Genomic DNA, 19,310 nt, shown 5'->3' on the forward strand with positions numbered 1-19,310 from the left:
GCCACGTTGGTTTCTCCCCAAGGCTGGAAACACAAAGCAGACCAATGAACGTCCCCCCGTGTTGATGTCTGCTGTGGCCACGTTGGTTTCTCCCCGACTCTCGGTATCAACAGCACTCTAAGCATCTCCCCCATCGAGGAGAAACACACACAGCTGGTTTAGTGAATGGGCCTTTAAAAACAGCGTCAGTGAGAAGAGAAAATACTACACCTAAGTAAAAGGGTCTGGCATTGTGTTTTTAGGGTTCTGAATGCTGTCACTCCTAACAGCTAAGGTGCTGCACAAACAAGGTGAAGATTTGGGTTCTGTTTTTTTTCAGACTTTCCTCTTCAACAGCACTACTATCTTCTGAAAAACAAGAATGAGGGAGTCCCACCTAAAGGCCCATTGATAGAAGCTCGACAGCCACACCACAGCCATGACAGTGGCCAGAATAGCGGACACCCTCCGTGGACCAGAGGACTGCCAAGTGCATAACGCCACATCATCCAAGTCCTGTCCAGAAACCCTCCTAACAAGGGATCCATCTCATCCTCTGTGTTCCTCTTCCCGAGGCCGTGAGAGACGGAGTAACTCCCCCAACATATGCAGATGATGGTTTGTATTTTAGTCTGAGTCTGTTTGACTCTCACCTCGTTCTTTTCTTTTTTTTTCTTTTTTTTTATTTTTTAAATTTATTTATTTATTAAGGATTTCTGCCTCCTCCCTGCCACCGCCTCCCATTTCCCTCCCCCTCCCCCAATCAAGTCCCTCTCCCTCATCAGCTTGAAGAGCAATCAGGGTTCCCTGACCTGTGGGAAGTCCAAGGACCGCCCACCTCCATCCAGGTTTAGTAAGTTGAGCATCCAAACTGCATAGGCTCCCCCAAAGCCAGTATGTGCAGTAGGATCAAAAGCCCATTGCCATTGTTCTTGAGTTCTCAGTAGTCCTCATTGTCTGCTATGTAAGTCCGGTTTTATCCCTTGGTTTTTCAGACCCAGGCTAGCTGGTCTTGGTGAATTCCCGAAAGATCATCCCCATTGTCTCAGTGTGTGGGTGTACCCCTTGCGGTCCTGAGTTCCTTGCTCGTGCTCCCTCTCCTTCTGCTCCTGATTTGGACCTTGAGATTTCTATCCGGTGCTCCAATGTGGGTCTCTGTCTCCTTTCATCGCCTGATGAAGGTTAATATTCATCACCTCGTTCTTTTCTTGATGATTTGATTTTGTGCTACATGCTAAGAACGCATAGCCAGTTTAACTACCAAATCCTATCCTGGCTCCTGCTTTTGTCATCTTTTAGACATCACCGGCCACTGCTTTTCTTCCCTCTACTCTACATTTTTTGCTCTTATCACTATTATTAATATAGATGGAGCATCTACTGCATGTTTATCACTATCAGTAATACTGAGTGTCTACTGCATGCCGTGCAGGGTTCCTCAATTCTGCCAGACACACGCCTTAGAAAAATGTCAAGGGCTGATCCAATCCGAAGAGGAACCTGAAACCTTGTGGACTAACAAATTCCTAGAACAAACCAGTTTCTAGAGAAATCAAATAAACAGGAAAGGTGAAGCCAAGTCAGGGTGTGTCTGGTCCATGTCTTTCCCATTGGAGACCACACGGTTTACACAGGTCTATCCTAAAGTTCATGGTTAGTCCAGCTAGAACATGCCCGAATTCATTGCACGTGGTCCAAAAATACAAAAACAGTCTAAAGCTGAAGGAAAAAAAATGATGTGGGAGTGTCATATATCAATCTGTTGATTTCATTGGTTAAGCAATAAAGAAACTGCTTGGCCCTGATAGGTTAAAACATAGGTGGGAGGAGTAAACAGAACAGAATGCTGGGAGGAGGAGGAAGTGAGATAGATGCCTCAGACAGACGCCATAGCTCAGCTCTCGGGGGCATACGCGATGAAGCTCCGACCCAGGATGGACATAGGCTAGAATCTTTCCGGTAAGCGCACCTTGGGGTGCTACACACATTATTAGAAATGGGCTAGTCCAGGTGCGAGAGTTAGCTGAGAAGAGGCTAGATAGAAATGGGCCCAGCAGTGTTTAAAAGAATACAGTGTCCGTGTAATTATTTCGGGGCATGAGCTAGCAGGCGGCTGGGGTGCTGGGGACGCAGCCCCGCCGTTCACATCACAACAAAAAAAGGCTAAAATAATCAGGGTAAATACAACAAAATCATGGCGAGTCTGCTAACACAGGCTCAATCAAGTCTAACCCATGTGAGGGTCCGCCTGCCTTTCACCGACACTTAGCAGCTCACCACAATGTAATGAAGTCTACAAGTGCATCTACTGGAAGAATCTCTGCTCTCTATGAAAATTAGCAACCCCCCTTCTTACGGAGGCCAGTGGATTCCATCCTAGAGGCAGTGTTGACTGTATCTCCAAATAGGCAATAACGAGGCATCTTGATCCCCACAACACCAGCAGCACAGGGGCCTAGAACGAAGGACGAAGAGGAGCATCATTGCACACTGAAAAATGGAGCTGGGATGGGTGAGCGTCTCTCACAGTCAGGTTGTGAGGCTGAGTACTTCAATGCACGGAGACACGGCTGAACACATGTGCAATTCTTCTAATGAATGAGTGATGTGGTTATTTGAGGTCACCGAAACTCTTGTAAGAAAACCCAATGAACGACTTCCTGGCCCGCCAAGCTCTCTCTGGTAGCTGCCCTAAGTAGATGTTCCTGTCTCCCCAGGAAAAGTTAATGTGACCGTTGGGAAGAAGGGTCATCAATCACATCAGGGTTTGCAGGGACAACATCAACACGTGAACTGAAGACTAGCTTTCCAGCTAGGGCAGTGGTTCTCAACCTCACTAATGCTGAGACCTTTTAATACAGTTCCTCATGTTGTGGTGATCCCAAACCATAACATTACTTTTGTTACTTTTTCATAACTGTAATTTTGCTACTGTATGAATCATAATGTAAATATGATATGCAGGATATCCTATCCACTGGACCTATGTGTCACATGCTCTTTTTCCATCCTCTGTTGTTGGACACCTAGGCTGGCTATGAGTTACCGTCCAGCTATGTGTTTCTATAAGGCTGACTACTTATCTTCTCCAGTCTCTATATTCAAGGCTGTAAACTAAACTGGAGGCCAGAGGCTGCTCTCTGCCTTGAGTCTCTCACCTCTGCTCTCTCTCCCCCACCTCATTTTTTCAGACGGCCTCCAGCTTGAAACCTTCCTGACTAGGCCTTGTGGGGAGAGGATTCGGAGCAGGCGCTGTGTCCCGCCAACCTCCCTTCTGTTTTCTGTCTGTAGATGCTCCCTGTCCGTATTGCCTACTGAAGTACTTTGGATCTGAAGGACACTGTCTCTGAGTTGTTCTTTCTTAAGTAAACTCATTAGTTTGGTCTGGAGTCCAGGGCTACCACCGTGTGTTTTCTGTGAAGAAGGTATAAATGCTGGAGGAATCGGCCCAGCTGTTTTCCCCCGAACCGCGTATTTTTAAGACAGTATTTTTCCTTTTCTGAAAAGGATTTTACTTTTCATTCCGTGCACGCATCCATTTCGTGTGGGTAGGTGCCCATGAACACAGGCACTGGAGGGGACCGGAAGAGGACCTCAGATCTCCAGGCTGTGAGCCGCCCAGCATAGTTGCTGGGAGCTAAACTCAGGTGTTTGCCAAGTGTAGTGTACCTTCCTCACCATTAAGGCAGTGCTCCAGCCCCAGGATTGCACTGTTCTAACGGGAGATGAACAGGAAGTTGGGACTGTGAGCTGGAAGGCAATAAGTGAGACAGTAGACCATGCTATCCATGGTGTTGTTTCAAGTGTTCTCTAGGAACTGGGTCTAACTATGCCAGGATGTGTAATGAACCCCACATTTGGCACATAGAGTTTAAGGAGTCTGACGAAAAGCAAATCACATCAAGATGCTCTTGTGTGCTCTGCTGTGAGTAACTCCCACTTGCTAGGAAGCCAAACTCCTTACCAGAATGAACTCCAATGCGAATCCATACTGGGAGGCCAGGGAGATGCTCCAGCTCAAAGGTCCCTATGAAGCTGAGGATGTCCAGGGCCATCTTGGAAATGTCTACCGCATGTCGGTTGCCATTTCTCATAGGCAAACCGCTGGCCACCACATAGGCATCGCCGATGGTTTCTACCTGTGGGAACACTGTCTCATTAGTGGCTCTGCCCAGTGGGAAGATGCCAGAATGAATGGAAGCCTGCACTGAATGCACACACAAATCGGGGCTGGGAGCTCAGTAAGGGCACAGTTCTGTGCACCTCGTTCAGGGCCAATTCTATGCCAGTTTCTCCAGGTAAGTTTTTCTTTCCCCAACAGTAATTGTAGGTTCCTTTGGGAATCAAGCATTTTTGCAGTCTTGTGCTTTATCCTAACTCCACTGTCTCCACTTCTTTCACAGTCAGCTTAAATGCTACCCATGGTTTTGGAGGTGATCTGAAACACTGTCACTCCCTCTACATTTGACACCCGAATTCATTTTTGCTGTAACTTGGTCCCCTGTACTGCTCCTTAAAGGTGGGGCTCATTTGGACATCTGACCTCTCTCCACCCTTCCACACATCTTTTGTTCTAGTTTGAATTCAGCCACCACTTCATCAAGTGTTAGGGGTTTATCTATTTTGGGTGCATGTTTGTATGTGCCTGTGTGTGGGCTTCTGCATGCATATAAACGCAGGTGCCTGGGGGACGACAGAGGAGGGTGACAGATCCCTTGGAGCTGGAGTTACGGGCAGTTCTGAGCCCCCTGAATTGAGAGCTGGGAACTGAACTCAGGACCTCTGGAAGAACAGGAAGCATTCTTATCAGCCTCTTGGTATCTGTTGGACAAAGGGCGACAGGAAGCAGGAGCAAGGGTGTCAGGCCCTGTGGCCTTGGGCTGCCCAGCTGTCTCAGCCTGAGGGCCAATCCATTACCTTATAGACGTCATGGTGATCCACAATCTGGTCGAAACTCTTGTAGAGGTCGTTGAGCATGTCCACCACCTCCATGGGGGTGCTGTACTTGCAGATAGTTGTGAAACCAACAATGTCACTGAAATAGATCGTGACTTCTTCATACAGCTCTGGTTCCACGATGCCTTTCTCCTTCAGGGATTTTACCACCGGCCTAGATGAGGGAGGACCGGAAACCATGTTTAACCTCTGAAGAGTTTTCTTGCCTTAACGTAAACAATTTAGATTGTAGCAACTGTCACCAGGATTCAGAAATTTGAGCTTTCTAATGAATTCCAGCGAGTGCCCAGGAAGCAAAAGGAAGAGATTGCATACACTGTGTGGATGAATACATTGCCCACACGCATGTGTATGTATGTATGTATGTATTTAAACTTGGATGAATAAAAGCATTTTCAACATTAACTTAGATTATCAATAATACACATAAATGCACAGCCCTAACACCTGTCTAACTCTAATACCTATACATGTCTCCATTGACAACCGACTTCAAACAAGCGCAGCGCCATTTTCAGAAGCCTAGATGAGGAGTGCATCACTGACTAAGAAATTGACCCCAAGACTATGCTCACTACCTCTGACCTCAAAGCCAACATTTCCACTCCTCTCATGTGCTTCATGGTATTATTTAATATCGGGCCAAATGAATAATGCAGTCATCGTTCATTTTGATATACTTAAATTGGAATTTGTTGGATATTTTGAACTAGATTTGAGTCCTTTGAAAAGTAAAGTCAACCACACTGTATATAAGTTGCAACTTCTGCAAAGGATGCCAAAGGAAACCACATAGAAAGCCTCACTGGGGGCTGGAATGATGCCACAGCAGTTAAGAACACTGGCTGCTCTTCCAGAGGACCGGGGTTCAATTCCTAGCACCCACATGGCAGTTCATAGCTGTCTGTAACTCCAGTTCCAGGGTCCCTGACACCCTCATGCAGGCGAAACAGCAGTGCACATAAATTTAAAAAACAAAAACAAAAAAGAAAAGTCTCACTGAAGAGATGGAAGGTGCAGCTGCTCAGAGCAAGCAATACAACAGAAGCATCCAAATGGACCGGGACTTCCTTTAGGGGTCAAGAAGCCTTTCCTTTGGAGGAGAAGGCATGGGAGCTGACTGGAATTAGGCACACTCTGCTGCCATTAGAGTCATTTTGAGGGGAGTCTGAGCAGAAATATAGAACCTTAGAGTCAGAAGCTAGAAGCTGGGAAATGCAGCAGACCATGCTAACAAATCCCTCATTTTACTTTATTTTGTACAAGTGTTTGTTTGCATGTATGCATATACTACATGTGTGTATGGTACCTGCAGAGGCTGAAAGAGGGCACAAGATCCCTTGGGACTGGAGTTAGGGATGGTTGTGAGCCACCAAGTGAGTGCTGGGAACTCAGGTCTTTTGCAAGAGCAGCAAATGTTCCTAACCTCTGAACCGTCCCTAATTCCTCCATTTTTATATAGGTAAGAAAACGAAGGTCTGAAAAGGAAGTGGGAATTTCTGGTGATCCCATTAGACAAGAATTGTTCCTAGGACCGAGCAACACCAATCCCATGCACTGTGAACTGTCTGCGACCCAGACCCTGGATGTTCAGGGAGATGGAGAAGATTTGGAAGTGAGGGTAACATTTGCAGAATGCCTGTGGATCTTCCAGAAAACCCATGCCTATCACCCGGTAATGAAAGTATTATTTTTGTCAACTAAGCATTACTTTCCAGGCAAGGGATTCTGCATAACACAACGAGGTTATGGGACGCGGTAACACCTACCCTTTTTGACATAGAGGTGGCGGTGGGGGAGGAGGCTCTAGTGTATTTTCAGAATGCTCTCCCAGCCTGTGTGTAAGAGCGGGAAGGCTCATGGTTCCATTGGGCTTTTTCTAGTCTCATGGATTGAGTGGGGGCATGTGTGCACCCCCCACCTCTCTGCCCAGGCTAATAGAGAAGAAACTATCTATCTATTTGGAAAAAGTCATCAGATTGGGAGGCAGTGGATCTGGGAGGGGTTGAGAAAGGAGTAACCTGGACAAGCCACCGTTATGGTGTAGTCCAGCATGGATGTCACAGGCAGGTGATGGTGTCCTTTCTGTGACGCTGGCCTCAGTTTCCAGGACTTTACTGGCACTTCTTACACTGAAGTTAACAGTTTGCCACACCTTAATGAGAAGAGACCATTATTTCTCGCTTGTACAAAGCCATGGGCCAAACAATCATGGTGTGATTCCCTGTTTATCTTAACGTCCCTCAGGAACGTATTCAAATGCCAGTGCTCCGAAAACATGAAGCTGTCTTGGGACTTCTGTCCCGAGTAGGCTGCAGCTTCACAAAGAAGAGGCCAATGTTGGCTTCTGGAAGCCCGGGTGGTGAGGTGAGTGTTACCCAACTCCTCTCCCACCGGCAGCCTCTACTTACGACTCAGAGTTCCCTGGTGACCTAAAGAAGGAAAGCAAAGAAACTAACACTTAAGGCCTGAAGGTCTCACGGTTCACACACTGCACAGGGAGACTTGAGTTTCTGCTTTTGAGACCAAGGACAGACAGACAGCGACTTGCCTGAAGGCTGTAGGCTTAACAAGGTGTCAGAACTCACATCTCTCTGCTCAGCCCAGGATTCTCCCAAAATGCCTTGCTTTAGGAATTCTGAGTGGAATCGGATGTGGGGCTTGGCAAGGCACAAGCACCGTCAACCCCAATAATCTGTTCCTGGATCTACAAAAGGAAGCCATCCTATACAGTCCCAAGTAAATACAAGGCCAAACCAAATCTAGAACAATCCCAGCAACAGTGAGAGGCGGGCACGCTGAAGGGTTCAGGTGGGAGCCCTGGAGCCTGGCTGTGGAATCAGGGAGGCCACGTCTGCAGGAGACTCGCCTTACCGTGGGAGCAGCATAAAGTTAAGGCGGTCAGCCCTGTCCCGCTCTGCCTTGTACAGCTGCGTCCTCTCCTCCACCAAGTGTTCCAGGTTTCGAGAATAAAGCTGGAGACGGCGGATCAGGGTGTCCATGTAAGATTCATTTTTTTGGTCATGAAAAAGGCTGCAGGTGGTAATAGACAAAGAGCTCTTAGGTATGTCACAGAAGGGGCATGTGGGGTTCTCACAGTGTCGCGTGTATTAAAGATAATGCTTACACTATGTGAAGGCACGGGGAGGGGAGGTTCTAAGATGCCACATCATTGACCGGTTCCCACTTCTGCTCTCAGAAGGAGATGGCTCTCTTTGTGTGAATGTGCGTGTGTGTGCGTGTGTGTGTGTGTGTGTGTGTGTGCGTGTGTGTCTGTCTGTCTCTCTGTCTCTGTGTGTGTTTGTCTGTCTCTGTGTCTATCTTTGTCTCTCTGTATGTCTGTCTCTGTCCCCCCCACCGTGTGTGTGTGTGTGTGTGTGCGTGTGTCTGTCTGTCTCTCTGTCTCTGTGTGTGTTTGTCTGTCTCTGTGTCTATCTTTGTCTCTCTGTATGTCTGTCTCTGTCCCCCCCACCATGTGTGTGTGTGTGTGAGAGAGAGAGAGAGCAAGTATCATGATATGGGTTTAGACATTAGAGGACAACTTGGTTGTTCTGGGGACTGAACTCACTGCAGTCTTGTGTGACAAAAGCCTCCTGTTAAGCCATCTCTAAAGGTCTCAAGAGACATATATATACAGGCTCCCAAGGGATTCTTAGTTGGCTCCACCGGTAAAGGCTAGTTGAGCAGAATGGAATCAGGAGCAGGTACAAGGAATAATGATAGATTGTTTTATTTCCTTTGAGTGGATTCAATTAAAAGTTTTCACATCTTGACTGTGAATCTTTATCACCCGGGGAGCTATTAAAACTTCCAATGCCAGGTTACAGCTGAGACCAGTTGCATCAAATGCTCTAGGGTAGAAGTCAGGTGTCAGGTTTTCCTAAAGTTCCTCAGGGAATTTCAGATGGGCAGCTATGTTTGAGAACCACAGTCAAGGCCGAAGACTGGGGGCCCCTGTGTCTCCCTGAGGGTTCATGTCATTGATACTGCACAGCCCCTCTGACCTCAGTGACAGGTCAGGGAAGGAGTGCAAAGGGAGGGATTTAATCTGTTGTTCTTTCCTGCTACAAACTGAGCCACTCTGCCCATCAGACCATGATCTCAATTAGTTTAGCTCCCACCCAAGCCTTGGATTCTCACCTCCCCCGGTATCTGAATCTTTGGACACAATGATACCTCCAGAAAGTCAGAGATGGAAGGAATGAAAGAAACCGTCCAGCTCACTCCAATTTTATGAACAAGGAAGTTGGTAGCCTGTGAGGGGAGGTATTTTACCCTCTGTCCCTCAGCAAGCCATTATGGTGCCCTACCATAGAAACTTGGATTCCTAGCTCTTGTCTGCACTGAGCACACAGCACCCAGAATGCAGTATCACTGGATAATGGGGTACACCCCCCACTTTGACCTTGAATCCTGTTCTGATTCAGAAATGCAAATCTAAAGTGTCTGGGCCAAAGCTGGTGATTTTGGAGATCTTTCAAACTTGCTGACCTCAGGGGCTGAAGAGGTGGCTTAGTAAGATCGTGCTGGCTTTCCAAAGGACCCGAGTTCATCTCCCAGCACCCCAGGAATCTGGCACCTTTATTTTCCTTGGGCACCTGCACACATGTGCACAAACCCATACATCACACAAATAATTAAAACTGAAGAGTAGATCTTAAAAATATTAAGAATCTGCTAGTCTTAAGAATTACCCATTTGGGCCTGGAGAGTTGGGTAGGTGACTAAGAACACTGGGTGCTCGTCCTGAGGGCCTGGTTGATTCCCAGCACCCTCCCGGCAGCTCACAACTATCTGTAACTTCAGTCCCAGGGTCAGAAGCCTTTTCTGGCCTCTGTGAGAACTGCATGCACATGGCACACAGACATCCATGCAAGCAAAACACCCATACATATAAAATAAGTAAACTTTAAAAAAGAACTTCCCAGGAGCTTTACAGAATCTCAGGACCCAAGTGAGACTTACAGAAGGGTCTGGAAATTATACGTTTCATTAATTTTTTTCATACAATATATTTTGACTCCCCCCCCCCTTAACGCCTCCCAGGTCTTCCCCACTTGCCCACACACCCTAACTTGGGAATTTTATTTTCTTTAAGATTTATTTTTAACTTATGTTTGTGTGTGTAGTGGAGGAACTGTGCCCTGAATACAGTTGCCCAGGAAAGCCAGAAGCATCATACCCCTTGGAGGGGGAGTTAAATTCATTGTAAGCCTCGTGATGTGGGTTATCTGAACCAAACTTGGGTCCTCTGCAAGAACAATACGTGTCTTCTTCTTTTTCTCCTTCTCCTTCTCCTTCTCCTTCTCCTTCTCCTTCTCCTTCTCCTTCTCCTTCCTCCTCCCCCTCCCCCCCCCCTCTCCTCCCCCCCCTCCTCCTCCTCCTCTCCTCCTCCTCCTCCTCTTCCTCTTCCTCCTCTGTCTCCTCCTTCTCCTTCCTTTTCCCTTTTTCTTGGTCTTTCGAGACAGGGTTTCTCTGTGTAGCTTTGGAGCCTGTCCTGGCACTAGCTCTGTAGACCAGATGACTTCGAATGAGATCCACCTGCCCGTGCCTCCCAAGTGCTGGGATTAAAGGCGTGTGCCACCTCCTGGCTACAGTACATGCTCGCTCTTAACTACTTAACCGTCTTTCTAGCCTCTGGAAACTATTTTTTTTAATAAAAATATGATTGATTATGATTTATTTTGTCCCTGAGCGTTTAACTTTATAAGTGAGTATGTCCCTGAGCAGTGGCCTTTTTATCTCTGCATCATTTGAATTTTACGTGACAGGTGTTGGTTACAGCCTGAGAATTTTATAGACCTAAGCATTTTCATTCCCTGGGGTGGCTAAACGTCAGCTATCTATCATTAAGGAATCCAAGATTGAGGAAGAAAAGTAAAAAATGTCGGCAATACCCAAAAATCTTGGCTAGTGTGCTTTCGATTTTCTTGAAATCTGGCCTCTTTTCGGGATCCTCCTCCCAGCAGTTTTTGACGAGTAGATAGACCTGCAAAGAAGAAGAAGGTGGCTTAGCTCGGGGTGCTAAACTCCAGGACGGAGTCTCACCGTGTTCTCCTCTGTGATCAAGGCAGGGGGCATCTCATAAGGATCTGCCGTGATGGCTAGGACCAATCTGAGGTTCTCCCCTTTTCATGGTATGGACCCTGCCACCTACACCACCACACCCAGCCAGCCTCTCGGGGGCAATTCATTGAAACGTGGTGACCGTTTGGATAAGGCTAGGTTTATGGGAGGGATTAAATGTTTTATGAGAACATGTGGTGTTTAGGGAGGGTAAAAAAATAATGAGGTTATAAATAGTTTACTCTGGAATTTCCCATTTAGTAATATTGGACCTCAGTGGTTGCTGGTAACTGAAACCACAAGGGGGAAGAAAAGCTACCAACAAAGGAGACCATTTGATTTTCTCAAACGAGATTAACAGAGAAATCTCGAGAGAGGGCAGTTGTACTAGGTTCCCTGGGTGGGTCCAAATGGAGTCACTCGTGTTCTGATTGGCAGAAGAGATGAGAAAAAGCAAAACAGGAGAGGCAAGAGGATGTGACCGGGGGCTGCACACCAGGAAAGCCACAGAGAGCTTGTTAAGGAGGCATGGGCCACCTCCCAGGAACCTGGAGGCCATGTAGCATTTCTCTACATGAATACATTTTTGCAGTTTTGCCCACAGACTCTGTGGTAGACCGATCGCTGAAGACCGGGAACACCGACTTACCTCCAGCTCCTTCTCATCCACAGTTTCCAGGAACAGATCCGGACGGAACGGTTTTATCCCATCTGAGTTTTCCACCCTGAAAATCTTCTCTGATTGGGATGAGAATAATTACATCACAAAAGGAACTCCAGCATGGACTGTTGGTCACCTCTGAATTGGCTCACCCCATGCTGGCTCTTTAGTCCAGTAGGAGTGTGACCGAGGAGAGTCAGGTGGGAGAAGTCTCCTCCCACTTCGCAACCCAGGAGCTGCTAACACTTGAACACCTCAACAGCTCAGATTCTACCACTGCCTCCATAGAGCTCTCTCTGTCCCATGCTCCCTCCCCTGCCTCCCAGATCCCGCAGTCACCTGACCTCCAGTCATGGGTTAGGGCATAGTAAATGCTCAGAAAGTGAAGACCGGATGAACGGAATAAAGTGCTTGCCCTCAGTGAGAACGGGACAGAAAACTAAGCCGTGCTTCCGATGAGAATGCAGTCTCGCTAGCAGGTGCTAGTCTAGCTCGTAGGCAGGTAACTTCCCTTCTGTGATCAGGAGGAGAGCCAGAGGGTGCAGGAAGAATGTGTGTATTGTTGTTTTGTTTGTTTGTTTTTTGTTTTGGCTTTTCTGAGACAGGGTCTCCTGCAGGCCAGGCTGACTTTAAAGTAGTCAGGAACTCCTGATTCTCCTGCCTCCATGTGGTGGTTAAAAAAAAAAATGGCCCCCAAAGGGAGCAGCACTCTTAGGAGGTGTGGTCTTGATGGAGGAAGTCTATCACTGTCAGGACAGGCTTTGTGGTCTCTCTGGCTCATTTCCCTCTGTGTGACTGTCAGTCAACTTCCTGTTGCCTGCACAATGTAGGACTGTCAGCTACTGTCTGCCTGCATGCTGCCATGCTCCCCGTCATGATGACGGTGGACTGAACCTCTGAAGCTGTAAGCAAGCCACCCCAACTGAGCTGCCATGGTCATGGTGTCTCTTCACAGCAATAGAAACCTCAACTAAGACACTCCGCCCAGAGTGTTGGGATCCCAGGTGTGGACACTAGAAAGAGAAGGAAGATCCTTTAGCACCCATGCATGATATACATAATAAGGGCTCTTGGCCTAGCGCTCTAATCTTGAGCCTTTGCAATCCTAGAATGTGCGACTCAGACAAAGAGGCATTCCTTGAGCAGATGAGAGGCCTGGGATATGAGACTAGAGATGGGCCAGAGAGTCTAGAGTGCAGATCGCCTGGCTCCGGGCCAGGCTGTGGAAGAGGTCGGACTCACCATTCTGGTCCCGGCAGCTCAGCGTGTAGAAGGTTTCCTTGCGAAGGATGATCTCCTGGGCAATGATCCCAAAGCTATAGACATCTCCTTTCTGAGAGATGTTGGCTTGGCGCAGGTGCTCCGGGGCAGTCCACAGGTCTGTGTGTGAGACGCCAACAGGACAAAGTTGAGGGAGGTGGTTTACTTAGGCTGAAAGTTCAGGTAACAGACATCTGCAATCAGCAGATACAGTTGGGAAAAGCTGAGGACGATGGGCTCTGTCTCACCTTATTAAAAGCTCTGCTTCTTTGCTTTAGGAGCCAACGTGGTACCCTGCAGGTCTTTTATAAGATCTCATTAGGACATGGGAGGTAGGCCCCGTGGGCAAAGCACTTGTGTGACGGTGACGACCTGAGTTTGGATACCCCAGAACCCGTGTGAGTGGTGGGAGGATGTGGTGACTGCCTGCCAAGCCAGCTCTCAGAATGTGGAGACTGATTCCCCAGGCCAAGCTGGTCAGTCAGAAAGGCCTGATGGACAGGCCTGGGGTTTAGATGTGAGACCACCTCAGTAAATAAAGTGGAGAGGGACCGAAGGCTCCTGCCTAGCCTCAGGCTTCTCTGGAGCTCACAAGTGAATGTGCACCCATACAAATGGAAATATTTAGTCCAATACTATGTTAAGCTCACAGGATTGTGGAAATAGAGGCAGGATTATAATTTCTCTTCTATTTTGGAGGACAAAACCCAAAGGATTGTTACATAGAGTTGGAAATGAGACCTTCAATTTTGGAGCTAGAAAGAAAGTATGTTGGAATGAGTTCTAGATTTCTGAGGTCACTTCTCTGTGACTTGTGCTAAAGAACGGAGGGGAAAGGCTTGCATACCGCCCTCACACAACTTGTGTGCCTTTGTGGTCTTTTTCTGGGCTTTCCCCACGATACTGAAAATGACTATGTAAGTTAGGTAGAAATTTCAATAAAGTAAAAAATGCACAGACCTTTTTTTGGAGGTAGGATGGAATTGCACCCAAAATCTGTGATCTTCACCACCATCCGACTATCCACCACGCAGTTGGTGGACTTCAGACGCCCATGGACCTCAATCTTACTGGAGTGCAGATATGACATTCCCTGCAATGTTTCAGATGGTGAGAAAACAAAGAGCCATTGCAGGCTTTGACTGAATGACCATTTGAAGGAAAGAAACGACATTTTGAGTTGATTTCTCTGTACATGTTGCCATGCTATCCAATTTTAAATTTGGTGTTGTGAACCTTGCTTTAAAGGGATTGCGAAAACCCCGGTGCTTGCTGGTACGCTGCGGGGTACAGCTCATAATAGGAACAAAAGGGACGGTGCTGTGTAAGCTCTAGTGGAGTAGCTGCCCGCTATTCAAGACATACGGCTTTGGGATTCTGCATGTGAGGGGGTGGGGAACATGTGTGTGCGTGCGTGGGAAGGAAGGTCAGACGTCAGCTTCGGGTTGTGTTGTTACTCAGGTTCCATCTACCTCATTATTTTTTCTTCAATTGTGTTTTCTTTTTGTTGCTGTGTGTTTGATGCATGCGTGTGGGTGCATGCATGCCGCAGCATGCATGAGGAGGCCCGAGAACAACGCCCAGGAGTTGGTTGTCTCTCCGCTGTGAGTTTTGGGGGTTGTACTCACACCATCAGGCTTGTGGGACAAGTGAGTCATCCCTGAAGCCTTCTGGAAAGCCCCTGCCTTGTGTTCTGAGGCAGTCTCTCACTGGGAACAGAGCTTCACAGTTAGGCCAGGCTGGTTTGGCCAGTGAGCCCGGGCCAATCTGCCTGTCTCCTCCTTCCCAGTTCTAGAATTACAGATGTGTGCCACCATAGCTGATAATTTTTACATGGGTTCTGAGACTGGGCTCGGTTCTCGTGTTTGAGCGGCAAGCGCTTTACCAACTGAGCCATCTCACCAGCCCTGCTTTTCCTGTTTCCGTGTCTTCACTTACTGTTCATTTGGACTGTGATCATGTACGTGTCTCTAGCACTCTGCTGCCTTGATCTAAAAGGACTGATAAGACAACCTTACATTTAGGAAGGAAATGACAGAGCTGGATTACTTCCTAAAATCTAGCAGACTGGAAATTATTTCATATGGGTTTTATTTCTGACAAATCGACAAGAATGCGTTGAGTGCACACATCATTTCCTCAAGTCCTATATACGCCATAGCTACCACTGTTGTCACTTAGGGTGAACCGGCGTGAGTGACGCCCAGTAACTTGTTACACCGTCTTACTTTCATGAATGCTTTTGCCTACACGCCTCTTACCTTAGCAATGTCATATAAGACAGATATCTTAAACTCCCAGTCCATGAATGTGCCATCGGGGTAGGAAATCGTGTCATTTAGAACTTCCTGAGGAGGAGAGAAAAACACACACACAAGGAAGAAGATGAAACACTGTGGGAAAGACGGCATGGAGAGATTAGGTGTCCACTAATCCAATCACGGGGCTGTTGAGTAAGGAACACACTGGGATGCCATGGTTTTATCATCACACACCATCCCGGCTTGTTTGACAGAGCTACAGTCGGAGAAGTGGGTTAAATGATTGTACTGTGTGACTGTCATGCAGTGTCCTCACTCAAACCTAGAGCCCAGGACCTTCAAAGTCCAGACCACAGGGCACAAAGCCTCTAGACCATGGACATGCTTTAGTGTAGAATGGCTTTCTCTCCCACACCCTGACACAGATACACACACACACACACACACACACACACACACACACAGAGTCTCTGCCTCTCTCTCTGTCTCTGTCTCTCTCTTTCTTTCCTTCTCTGCACGATCTTCCTCCCAGGGTCATGAGGGAAAAAAAACAACACAAGAATAAATCAAGTACCATCAAAATGACTCGGGAATCTTCAACAAGAGAATTTCTACCATGTGAGGTCAGCCTGGACTATGTAGCAAAACCCTCTCTCAAGAAAGTAGAAAGAAAAGGAAAGAGGAAGGAAGGAAAAAAAACAAAGTTGAGGTAAATTGTGTAGCTGGCTAACACAGCGTACTGCTCTAAAGTAAGGTTTTTTTTTCAATAAATGGAAGTATTGTTCTAAAATAATCAACACTATAGTATAGTAACCTAAGATAATGATAAAGCGTATGGTACAGGAAATGCATAAACCAGAAACATAGCCATTGGCTGTCATTATCAAACATGCACTACACTTAGGAGGTGGAGGCAGGAGGACCAGAATTTCAAGGGCAACCTGGGCTATATAATTAGTTAGAGGTCGGCCTGGGCTGTGTGAGACTGTCTCAGAACCTCCAAAGAAAGAAAGCAGGGGGCTGGAGAGATGGCTCAGCGGTTAAGAGCATTGCCTGCTCTTCCGAAGGTCCTGAGTTCAAATCCCAGCAACCACATGGTGGCTCAGAACCATCTGTAATGAGGTCTGGTGCCCTCTTCTGGTCTGAAGGCATACACGTAGACAGAATATTGTATACATAATAAATAAAATGAATATTTTTTTAAAAAAGAAAGAAAGCAGGTGTTGGGTGAATTTCACCATCAGGTAGGGGGAAGGTGAGCAGACACTGCCTGGAGACCGACCTTGAGGAGTCAGACTGAACAGCATCTGCCTTGCCTGCTCCTGCTCCATCTCACCAAGACTAGATGGCTGGATTTGTTTTCTATGTTTTTAAACACTTTGCTTTTGAGGCAGGGTCTCCCGAAGCACCCTGTGTATCTGGCGCACACAGCCTGGAGGCAGAACTCCCTATGTTACCTTGAAGTTGTGATTCTCCTCCTGAGAGCCATCAGCCTCCTGAGAGCCGGGATTACAGGCATGTGTGCCACCACGCCCCGCTGGACCAGTGTTTTCAAGCAGGGAATTGCTTCTGGGAATTCCTTCGTTAGGCTTCTGTCTCTATTCTCAATGCTAATTATTTCAGGTGATTTAATTGCTCTGGTTTTTCTTTACATCAGCTAAGATCTCTGTCCTTAGAGAGCTCCTGGCTTTCCTAGGAATTGGAGGAGGTAGGCCTTACACTAATCTGACATTAGGGTGGATCCTACGAAGATATTTAGTTAAACCAGGAAGCCACTGTCTTCGGTATAACCTGGAGCAGAACAATTGCTTGTTTTAGGAAAAAGCCTGATTAGAGTCTTGCTTTAACTTGGGCGTGGCACCAATAATTTCTCAGGAGGTTCTAGAGTTGTTAGTTATTACAGATGCGGCCGTGGCGCAAGGAGGGAGCTGAGAGCAGCCGGGACTCTCTGGAACTCCTTCCTTTCTCTCCTGGGCCCAAACACTTGCCCAACCTAGCCTGTTTTCACCTGTCAATGTGCACCACTCGGCAGGATTCTATTTCGAATACAAAAAGAACATATCTATTGAAGAGCCCAGGAATGTGAAAATTGTACGCTTGTAGCCTATATGCTTACTTCTGAGTGTAGGAGGACGGACAGCCACTTTATTCTCTGCCCTGCGTTCTCCCAGGCAGGGGAAGGCAATTGAAATGAACCCACGACCATGTAAACATTTTGAACTAACACTGTAGTCAGAAGTCATCAATCCCGGATGCCCCTCAGATCTCAGAGGTACCCAGAGAGTGCTAGCTCAAGTCTTGAGACACTGAGATGCCCTGAATGCAGTAAACCCCAAAATGTACTGTGCCCTGTGTATCACCTTTGGCTATGAAAAGGAGTTTGTAGCCCTCTCTCGGGGCTACAGAGTCAAATAATTCTCTGCTGCCCTGACTAGTTAGAAGCCCCACACTCCACCCCATCACCCGCAGTGCTTTTAAATAAAATGGCTTCTGGCTAATAGACTTTGGAGGTCTGTTCCTCACTATTTGCACAATTCCGGGACCCAACAGTGTCTTTCATGAAATGTGAGCAGAATTTGAAAGATATCAAGAGGTAGAAAAGAAAATCACCACCGGCTGCATCACCCGGCCTGGTGTCATTCTGGCATGCCCCCTCTTTAATTCTTTACCTCCTTAAAGCACACACCCCTGCGCTATAAAGTCAGATACGAAGGCCTATGTGCCACTTCCTGAGCTGTTTTAATATTTCCAGCTCTAGAAGGCCAGGAAGACTTATTATCAGAAGTGAATGTCATTTTATCAGCGTCGGTTCAAGTGATCAATTTCGGGTCCATTAACACGATCATATGGAGGATGAGGGAATGGTAGACTGGGTAAACCTCTTTCCTGCAATCCTAATGACGGGAGTCCAGATGCCGGCCCCTGCATGGATGTCAGGCAGCCACAGGGGCCTCTTGTAAGCCCAGTGTAGGGGAGGCTGAGACATCCTGGGGCAGGCAGCCTATTGAAATCCATAGACTCTGATTCAAGTGAGAAACCCTGCCTCAATATAAAAGGTGGGGCGTGAACAAGGAAGATGACCAACATCGACCTCTGACCTCCACATTTGCACACACACACACACACACACTTGTATATACACACACACAACACACAATACACATGGCACGCACACACACACAAACAACACACACATACAATACACACACACTTGTATACACACACAAAACACACAATAATATACATGGCATGCACACACACAAAAACAACACACACATACACAACACACACATACAATACACACACACACTTGTATACACACACAAAACACACAATAATATACATGGCATGCACACACACACAAAAACAACACACACATACACAACACACACATACAATACACACATACCACAAGACACACATACCACACCATGCACACACACATTCATACACCGTATCGACATACAGCTAATACAGTTGTTCTATAATCTTTAGTATAATACATTATCATATTTTTATTATACACAGAATTAATTAAATTCTATTGCTTGTGTCTTGCTTTGGGTACAACTAGCTTAATATTGCAGCACTTTATTGATATTTCCCTGTGTGTGTGCATAACCATCGTGAGGCTATAGTCAATTATATGGTCAGTCTTACGCTAGCCTTGTTAAGTGTCCAATGAGTCTGGAGGGAGTTGGCTTAGGTTCAGCTTTCAAACAATATTTATAAAGACAACGGGGATTAGGCATCAAGGTTTAAAGGAGTTGAGCTGACAGTCTTTGTGTGGGAATTGCAATTTCGTCCTTTGTTGGTGGTGTGATGACATGATAAAACAGGAAATATGTTTGGTCTTCATGTCCCTCGTTCCTGGCACCGTTTCTAAACCCCGGGTCATTTCCTGACAGAGAAAATGGGGAAAGGCAAGAGAAAGAAGAGCTCTATTGCCCTTTGTGATGAGACTCTTCTAACAGCACAGCGCGTGCTGACAGTTCTCCGTGGACCTCCACAGTGTACGGGGGAGGTCACCTGAGCTGGCCTCCTGAGTGCCGCCATTCCCTGCACCCCCTGCCTCCTGAGCACCACCATTCCCTGCACCCCTAGCCCATCTGTGTGTTTGTTTATAA

The 19,310-nt window shown here is 47.0% G+C and overlaps 1 protein-coding gene across 1 annotated transcript in view; it reads right to left on the reverse strand.

The window, feature by feature from the left end:
- The window catches only part of Gucy2c (guanylate cyclase 2C), a 75,283-nt gene that overhangs the window by 6,068 nt on the left and 49,905 nt on the right, over positions 1 to 19,310 (reverse strand). Inside the window, exons 16-24 of the mRNA XM_005364517.2 lie at positions 15,184 to 15,270; positions 13,883 to 14,015; positions 12,905 to 13,042; positions 11,651 to 11,739; positions 10,833 to 10,924; positions 7,810 to 7,968; positions 4,897 to 5,089; positions 3,944 to 4,118; positions 2,336 to 2,434 (exon numbers count right to left, since the gene is read on the reverse strand). Coding sequence (XP_005364574.1) covers positions 2,336 to 2,434; positions 3,944 to 4,118; positions 4,897 to 5,089; positions 7,810 to 7,968; positions 10,833 to 10,924; positions 11,651 to 11,739; positions 12,905 to 13,042; positions 13,883 to 14,015; positions 15,184 to 15,270 — 1,165 coding nt within the window. The remainder of the gene's footprint in view (positions 1 to 2,335; positions 2,435 to 3,943; positions 4,119 to 4,896; positions 5,090 to 7,809; positions 7,969 to 10,832; positions 10,925 to 11,650; positions 11,740 to 12,904; positions 13,043 to 13,882; positions 14,016 to 15,183; positions 15,271 to 19,310) is intronic.

The sequence above is a fragment of the Microtus ochrogaster genome (assembly GCF_000317375.1).
Source record: "Microtus ochrogaster isolate Prairie Vole_2 chromosome 14 unlocalized genomic scaffold, MicOch1.0 chr14_random_2, whole genome shotgun sequence".
NCBI lineage: Eukaryota > Metazoa > Chordata > Mammalia > Rodentia > Cricetidae > Microtus > Microtus ochrogaster.